The sequence below is a fragment of the Galeopterus variegatus genome, unplaced genomic scaffold (assembly GCF_000696425.1).
Source record: "Galeopterus variegatus unplaced genomic scaffold, G_variegatus-3.0.2 Scaffold4102, whole genome shotgun sequence".
NCBI classification, from domain to species: Eukaryota; Metazoa; Chordata; class Mammalia; order Dermoptera; family Cynocephalidae; genus Galeopterus; species Galeopterus variegatus.
The window spans coordinates 71,224-80,359 of NW_007730213.1; the positions used below are offsets into that span (position 1 = coordinate 71,224).

A 9,136-nucleotide genomic window follows, 5' to 3' on the forward strand; every position below is an offset into this window, starting at 1 on the left:
ATTGCCTTAATTTTCTACTTCCTTCAGTTCATATACATATCATCTACCTGCCCATCATCTCTGGAGTAACATGGAATTTCCTCATCTGAAAATAATGATTTTCATTTTACAAGTCCTTTTGTGTCAGGACCTTGAGTGGTGGTGTTCTGTATTATTTTGTTTTGGAATAAGGTGGGTTCATTTTAACCATTTCTAGAGGGAGAAAACACTAAACAGTGCTTTTTAAAAATGTGGCATTAAAAACAGACAGTCAAATGGTAAAACCATTTGCATTAGGACATTTAGAGACAAAGCAACCAGTGGTTTGCCTGGATTTTCCATCTTTTGAAATTTGCTTTGATATTGTACAGCCCAGCCCCAGTAATATGCAGAGTTGGGAATGACCATGTGTCAAGCTAGGTGTTAAGCCCAGGTCAACTGAATTATTACTCCTTGTAGGTGACATCAGCCCTGTCAAAGTGTGAATGATCTATTACTTTGATGCCGCTCTGATATTAAGTCTTAAGGACTGGATTCAAATTTATGCTTTAGGGGACACCTACACTTACTTATCATGTAAAGGAGAATGCATTAGACTACCAGGTGATGGCAGAAAAGTAAATTAGTTTTTTTTCTAGGAGAAAATTGACAAGACAGTCTCGGGTAGATATGAAAACAGGGTGACTCTAATAAACAATAAGATGATTTAATAAGATGTAATTATCCAAAAGATTCCCCAGCAGGGAAGAACAAGCAACTGCAGAGCATTTCCCCTACCCCCTCCCTCTCCTTATGTCAGGGAACGCCAATAAAACAACTCCACCTCCCACTCTTCAGTGCCAGTTCAGTAAGCATTTAGCCAAGCATGCTGGGAGACACAGAACAACTGAAGGGAAGGAGTATCCGGATGTCTTGGATTTTCTTGCCATTCTGTTGTATTCTGTTCTCCTAACACCACCTCATTAGTAGACGTAGGCATTAGACGTGACAATCAACTACATTTGAACTGAGCAGAAGAAATATTAAAGACACAGTCTTCAGAAGAAATGTCTCAAAGGCAGCTTCAGTCATCTAATCAGACTTTAATTTCAATCACAAACGACACAGAATCATCAAGCTCCGTGGTTTCTAACGATACTACAAATAAAGGACAGACCGGAGACAACTCTCCAGGAATAGAAGCATTATGTGCCATCTATATCACTTATGCCGTGATCATTTCAGTGGGCATCCTTGGAAATGCTATTCTCATCAAAGTCTTTTTCAAGACAAAATCCATGCAAACAGTTCCAAATATTTTTATCACCAGCTTGGCTTTTGGAGATCTTTTACTTCTGCTAACTTGCGTGCCAATGGATGCAACCCACTACCTTGCAGAAGGATGGCTGTTCGGAAGAATCGGTTGTAAGGTGCTCTCTTTCATCCGGCTCACTTCTGTTGGTGTGTCGGTGTTCACGTTAACAATTCTCAGCGCTGACAGGTGGGTTTCTTTCATCTGTTATATTTGCCAGGATGTAAAATTAGGCAAAAAGAAAGGAGAGCTTGTGCTTAACATTTACTAGCTACTATTCTGCTTTTCTCACAGTCTGTAACCTGAATGTCAGATTGGAAAATCTGGTGGCATTTTAAATAAAACTTGTTGTAAGAATATTAAAATTCCTGTGTAAGCATCTGAGGAGAGGTTGAAATTGTATGCTTTAAGGATAATTAATTCTCTGTGAAGTGTAATTGTTTGCTTGAAAGGACGCTGAACGGTGTTTTTATTTTCCTCCAGTTTATTAAGTAAGGCAAATTGTTGCAGGTGTAAAAGAAAAAAATTCACGCTTTATACATTAGTGCAGCCTAGTGGTACAATATAGTCAACATGAAAACATCAGCATAGGTGAGAAATTGACCACAAGAAGCATTACTGTATACCGGAAGAATAGTAAAAAGATACATGCATCTAATTGATCTGAAATTTATCAAATTAGCTAATGGCAGAAAAACGGTAAGATTTTCAGCTCCCTAGTAACTCAGTGTAATGTTATAACTTATTTCTAATTGTTTTCTCTATAGGCATTCAATGACATCGTTTCCAGAGAAATAAATTAATCCTGGTTGATTTTTAGAGCTCTAAGGATAGAGCGTGTGAGAACCTCTTGCAGTCAGGGTTTTCAGATTTTGTGTTAGGATATTTTAAGTCTAGGTATCGTGTTTTTCTGTGTTCCTATTGTAGAATGATAACTGTGAAAGCTTGAAAAAATTGAGGCTCCAAATGTTAAAAGTGATGCTTATAAAAGCCTGCAAGAAGCCTGTAAGTAATCAATGCTTGGCAGTACCAGAAGGAATAGCTTCTTCAGATTTTAGAATTTGCGAGGAGGAAAGCTTTCCCTGTGTCTTTTTCAGGTTTTTGCTTTGACTGATCTTATATTTTATTTGAGGGCAGACTGGCTTAAAAGCTGTAAATTTTAAGGTGGCTTTGTCAGAATAAGGAGGTACAGGGCATCCGATTGCACCCTTGCCTTGCCCTGAACGTGCTCACTGATCTGCTTGGGCAACGGATTAGCACTTATGAACAGGGAAGAAATTAACCCTCTCTTCTTAACTGCCTAAAGCCCTGGAATTCTTTTCTAGGAAGGTGGACGATTGCTCACTCATGAAGGAAAAAGAATTAATTTGGTTTAACATCAGTCACTTATGCAAAAAGCAAGACTTTTAGAACACTTAAGCTAATACACAGGTGGTGAATTACTCTCAATCACATAAAATCATGTTGAAAAATATTTATTTGTCCTAAATAGAGGGTCTACACATAAAATTATAAAATAGCAAACCTAGAATATCTCATAGGTGTGAGTAACGGGTAAGGTGATTAGGATAAATAAAAAGTCCTGAGATGTGCTATGTACATTTGAAACCATAACCAATTCTAGTTGGTTAATATTGACTTGGTTACACATATGTATATACATCCATATACATATAGATAGGAGGTGGAACTAGATGACCACTCAGGTCACTTCTAACACTAAGATTCTGTAATTCTGATATTTATTTTGACCTTTGCTTCTGATTATGTTTCTAGATATAAGGCAGTTGTGAAGCCACTTGAGCGACAGCCCTCCAATGCCATCCTGAAGACTTGTGCAAAAGCTGGCTGCATCTGGATCATGTCTATGATATTTGCTCTTCCAGAGGCTATATTTTCAAATGTATATTCTTTTCGAGATCCCGACAACAATATGACATTTGAATCGTGTGCCTCTTATCCTGTCTCTGAGAAGCTCCTGCAAGAAATACATTCTCTGCTGAGCTTCTTAGTGTTCTACATTATTCCACTCTCTATTATCTCTGTCTATTACTCTTTGATTGCTAGGACTCTTTACAAAAGCACTCTGAACATACCTACTGAGGAACACAGCCATGCCCGCAAGCAGGTATGTATTAATCAATCCTCATGCATAGCTTGAATTTTGAAGTGAAACTCCTGCTTTTGCACAGTGAGCAACTTATGTATTTACCTGTGTATAAATACAATGGCAGTGTAGTTTTTTTGTTATAAGCATGGGCTCTGGCTTTAATCCAGCTGTATCACATACTAGCTGAGCAATCTCAAGCAAGTCACTTAACCTCTCTGAGCCTCCATTTCCTCATCTGTAAAATTAAAATTAAGAAAATGAAGATGACGACTAGATGATATAAATGAAATGCTTAGCATAGTTCCCGGTGCAGAGTAAACATTCAATAAATGGTGAGGGCACTATTTATTAGAGAGGGGATAGCTGAAATTTGACAGCAGGTAAAGCAAAGCACATTTTGCTTTAGAAAGTGTAACAAATGCACAGAATGTAGAACTGGCAAGAACCTATAACATTATTCAACGCAAATCACTTACACACAGATGAACAAATTGAGGTCTGGCAGGGACGGGGAGGGGTGGTGCAGGGAATGAAGTGCCGGTGGCTAGAGAGAACACAGTGGCTCACAGAAGCTTAAGGCCACTGCAAGAGAAGAGTCAGGTGGGTGCTCTCCTCTCATAAATATGGGCAGAATAAAAGGGGTGCTTTGATTAAAAAAAGGGGGGGATTTCTAACTTCTGGAGGAGGGGGAGAAACAATTCCATTTACCTATTGATCAGTACACAGAGAGCTGTGCCTTTTTTTTGGAGCTAGTCCATTCAGTTGCCTCAACCGTGGTGCTCAGGAGGCTGAAGTTGCATATTTAACGCCCATGTGAACCAGTTATCTTTGCTCTATCTGTGGCCACAGTTTATATCTTCACTTAAGCTGGTTAACTTCTGTTATTCATAGATGAAGATAGGATTCTTTTCACATATGAAGGACAGCACATTTGGTTTTTATTCCCTTGACTGTATGGTTAAAATTCCTATAGATTAAAAACAGTTTGTGATACCAACTGGGCAACTTTCATAAACCCCAGAAGAATAGTCTAACCTAGTCAGGTGAAAGCAGTTTTGTATAGTGTTTCTTAATGTTTTTAATTACATTAAATTTTCGAGAATTTCATAACACCCCTTGAGTAACTGGAAACATCTTACAGTGTCTCAAAATCAGGGGTGTGTGGGGGGGGTGTCCATGAATTAGTTAATGAGACCAAGATCATGGTTACCATGCCAAATAACTGGCTGTATTCTATAGCCACATGCTGACTTCTTGCCCTTCCCAGCCAGTTAGCCCACAAACACATGTTCAAAGGGAGACCAGCTTGTTAACTGTAAATGTCTATGTAAATCTAGAGAATGACTTTTTAAAACCTCTGCCAGCTAAAATGATTTGGTTTTTTGTTTTGTTTTGTTTTTTGCTATTTTTCTTCCCCCTGTAGATTGAATCCCGGAAGAGAATTGCCAGAACGGTCTTGGTGCTGGTGGCTCTGTTTGCTCTCTGCTGGTTACCAAATCATCTCCTGTATCTCTACCGCTCATTCACTTACGAAACCTATGCAGATCCCTCTGCCGTTCATTTTCTTGTCACCATTTTTGCTCGGATTCTGGCTTTCAGCAATTCTTGTGTGAACCCCTTTGCTCTCTACTGGCTGAGCAAAACCTTCCAGAAGCATTTTAAAGCTCAGCTATTCTGCTGCAAGGCAGAGCTGCCTGAGCCCCCTCCTGCTGATACCCCTCTTAGCGACCTGGCTGTCATGGGGAGGGTCCTGGGCACTGGGAGCACACAGGTGTCTGAAATTAGTGTGACCTTGTTCACTGGGTGCAGCGAGAAGGAAGAGGCCAGAGTCTAGCTTTTCAATTTAAAAAGGTGTTTTTCCTCCCAGTGTGTGTATCTGACTCTAAGCAGTATGTATAGGTGTATGGTGTCTGGATTTTTGTTGTTTGTGAATTGTGTTGAAATCTTAGGAGTGAAGGATCCCTATAAGTAAAAGACAAACCATGATTTTCTTCAAAGTACAAATAGTAATGTTATCAGGATTTCTAAATAAAACGAGGTCCCGCTAAGTGAAGGAAGACAAGTTTGTATATGCCAGTGAATTGTAAGGGAGGTTGAATAGGAGAGAAGGTGAAATAAGCAAGATGAAACTTAAAAATCTAATTTTTTTCTATCACATCTATGATGCTTCAAATTTCTCATATACTCATGTGATTTACATAAAATCGTGTTTGTGTTTATTATGTGGTGTAGATTATACTGTGTACATGAAAAGGGGATCAAAAAGAGATAAAACATCTCTTATGCAGTTTTCTTAAAAAATAAACCTTCACAGAATGACTGCCCTTTTCCATTAATCTCTATTCCACTATAACTAAATCTGTGCAATTGAAATGAAAATGTTCTGGGGTCAGGAAGTACGAAGTACTGAGTAAGGACATGGGGCAGAGTGCTCACCTAACTGGGTCAACACTTACTGTCTTAATGCAGTTCTACTTACAACTGCCATTGATTGATAACTAGGCAAAGTTATACTTCACAAATATTGTGAAGAACTTGACTTATTCAAGGGCAGAATAAGTGAACGTTTATGATGTCATTTGAGGGCCTCAGAGGAGAACCCCTGCCGAAAACTCTGAATCTGCCAGTGTCTAAAATTCTTCCTTTAAAGAAATTCATTTCTCTCTGGTAAGCAGTGCCCTCTTTCTAAAACCATGCAGAAGTACCACATGGAATCCCAAGCACCTGGGTATGCATGGTTATCAGCTCATCTTCCTGCTTGATTGTATTAAACCCACTGGGTGCCTAAGTCCAGTAAGAGTATGACCTAATTAAGCTCTGCCTGTGGAAATCAGATAGAAGGATCTGATTTTCTATTCTCTGCTCCTACTTGCTAACACTGTGAGCTTGTTAATAATTATTTCAAAAAAACTGTTATCAATAGATGTGTCAGATTTAGATTTGTGCTTTCAGAAAATGTTTTTTGGGAACAAACTAAGGCATACGTTTGGCATTACAGATAGTTTAAATTGTATTTTTAAAAACTTGATTTTTGAGTGTGCTTTTGGTAATTTTGAGCTTTCTTTAAATGACTTGTGTACTTGTGAACTTTTGCTGATGATGTGACTCAAAAGGGGCTATATATTAACACTACACTTTCAATTTCTGTAAAATTGTTTTACTTAAAGTGGGGGTGCCACTATTGTATTAGTATTGTTTTAAGGTGGACATTGTAGTAAGTGGGGGGAAACAAATAAATATGAAATAAAGTTTAAATGACTTTTTGTAACTTTATATTCTAAAAATAATACTTCTGACAGAACATAACCGAGAACCCATTTTAACTCTAAAATTTAAGTTATTTCCAAGTCACAGAACCCCAACATATTTTTACTATTCTCCTCACTCTGATTAAAAATTACATCTTTACGCTCCTAAGCATGACATTTTAGAAATAACTTGATAAAAGTACCAAATTACGAAAGCCAAGAGAGCCTTTTAGCAGTTTGTAAAACTGGAGCTCACAGAACTTTTCATTCTCAGTAATCCCTAGGTGACTTAGGGATATGATATAAAATAATTCCCTAAATGATTTTAAAGGCATCAGCCTCCTTGCATCCATAGTTGGAGAATTGGGATTAAAATTTGTGTCTTCGTTTTGGTCTTTTTGGAGCGGTTGGTCTCTTTTTTTAACAGATTATCCTTGTCAGGGCTAACCTTCCAAGTAGGCTCCAATGGCCACAAATTCTTTCACACTGCCTATTACAGTGCAGAATTGTTCCTAAGGAAGATTTCAGTTCTTTAGAGAGAGTCCTAAATGTGGGCAGAGGTAGAAAGAGTCCTGAATGCAGGCAGAGGTAGGACATATGCAAAACTAAATTAGTAGTCTCAATTTTGCTCAGGGTCTGCCCTGACCGAAGACTTAGAATATGGACCATAATAGTACACTACAAAGCACGAAAACATGATCACAAAGTTAGTTAGATATAACCAAATCGTCCAACAGGCAAGCCTTTCTCATTGAAGTTGAAAGCACTACAAAACATTTAACACTGGCATACCTGCTGAAAATAGCAAATTTGGGGTTAGAGTATTTCCGCTGTTTGTACTATCTTAAGTCAGGGACCCATCAATCTTTTTGTCAGGAGTACCTTTTATTTCCATTAAGTCTTGAGATTACAGAACATGAGGACAGGAAAATTCCTGAACAGAGTAGGCTTGAAGGGGTCTTTAAAAAAAAAAAAATCTAGTTTGGTACAGTTCAGCAATATTCCAGAAAGTGTTCCTCACTTTTGTAGGTGAATATATTTTTATTCACTAAGAAGGCTGTGGCCTATTAGGCCAAGAGTACAACATGGGTGAACCCTTACAAAGGTCAGTGAGAGAAGAATGAAGCAGACATTCCAAGAAAAGCCTGTTGTCTGGATTCTGACTGGTTCCTCTTCTAGGTCCAGCAGCTCCGCATGTGGCCCATCTACATGACAGCCCTGGAGTTTCAGGAACTACCCCCTATCATTACAGCCCCCATTTTTGCTTGTTAGCTTGAGTATTTCGATGAATTGCAAAAAATGTTGAAAAAGACAGGTTACAAGGACAGATGCTTCCAGATTACTTCAGTTCCTAGGGAGTTATTCTACGAATACACAAGGAAATAAGAACAAACAGGAACCAGGACTCATAGAGATAACAACATTGTTAAAATACAACTCGGGTCTCATGGCCAAATAAAGTGCCACTGCAAATACAAGTATGCTTAGCTCCCAACTCCATTGCTCCAGTACTATGATGACTCAGTGACCCTGGGGAACTTCTCCATAGCAGGCCTCCTTTTCCCCCTTTATCCTCTCCACGTGGGTCTCCCTGCTTCTGTGCTACTCTGACCATGCCCCTATCTGTTCCATGCTCAAACTACCTGGGAGAGGCTCTTACTGGCTCAGTTAGTCAAATCCAATCTAGAAAGCAGAGCTACCCTGCCAGATCACCTCACAGGCTCTGGGCAGCTGTAGGGCCAGGGTGGCTGGGTGATATGGGACCTAGGCATAAGGAACCTTTTGGTCACCTGCTCAGAAGGAGCTGTGGGAAAAGCAGGCACTCACAGTGTCACATGCAATAGTGAGGTTGTATTTGTCCGTTTCTGTTGCTTATAACAGAATACCTGAAACTGGGTAATTTATAAAGAAATAAAATTTATTTCTTACAGTTTTGGAAGTGAGAAGCCCAGAGTCCAAGGAACATATCTTGTGAGGGCCTTTTCCTTGGTGGTGACTCTCTATAACCACGCAGGGTATCATATGGTGAGGAGGTGCTGAGCAAGAGTGAGTTAAGCTTCTCACTTGCTCTCCTCGTAAAGCCATCATAACAATGCCCATGACCACCCATTAAACCATCTATGGATTAATCCACTAACAAGGGTACAATCTTCACAATCTAATCACCTCTTAAAGGCCCCACCTTTCAATTACCATAATAGGATTTCCTATCCCTTAACACTGTTACAATGGAGATTTGAGTTTCCAATAGATGAACTTTTGGGGGACGCATTTAATTCATAGCAGAGGTGTAGCATATTATCACCCATGCTGTGAACTCACTCAGGAATTAAATGAGAGCCCAATAACACATTGCTGAAAACAGCCGTACACCTATTTTTGGATTCAGGAAAAAATATTAAGCAATGTTTAAAAGAGCCTAATGAAACTCATGTTATCCATATTACAAAAATGCATGCAAGTTCACTTCTCTAAGTTCCTACCAGAACAAGAACTTCATGAAAAATA

General features: G+C 39.0%; 1 protein-coding gene across 1 annotated transcript; it reads left to right on the forward strand.

Annotated features, from left to right (window-relative positions):
- Nucleotides 1–876: 876 nt before the first annotated feature.
- On the forward strand, nucleotides 877–5,274 carry BRS3 (bombesin-like receptor 3). The gene is made up of 3 exons (XM_008586752.1): nucleotides 877–1,459; nucleotides 3,047–3,398; nucleotides 4,804–5,274. Exons 1-3 carry the CDS (start codon nucleotides 1,026–1,028, stop codon nucleotides 5,212–5,214), a joined length of 1,197 nt encoding a protein of 398 aa, XP_008584974.1. The 5' UTR covers nucleotides 877–1,025; the 3' UTR covers nucleotides 5,215–5,274.
- The last annotated feature ends 3,862 nt before the right edge of the window (nucleotides 5,275–9,136 follow it).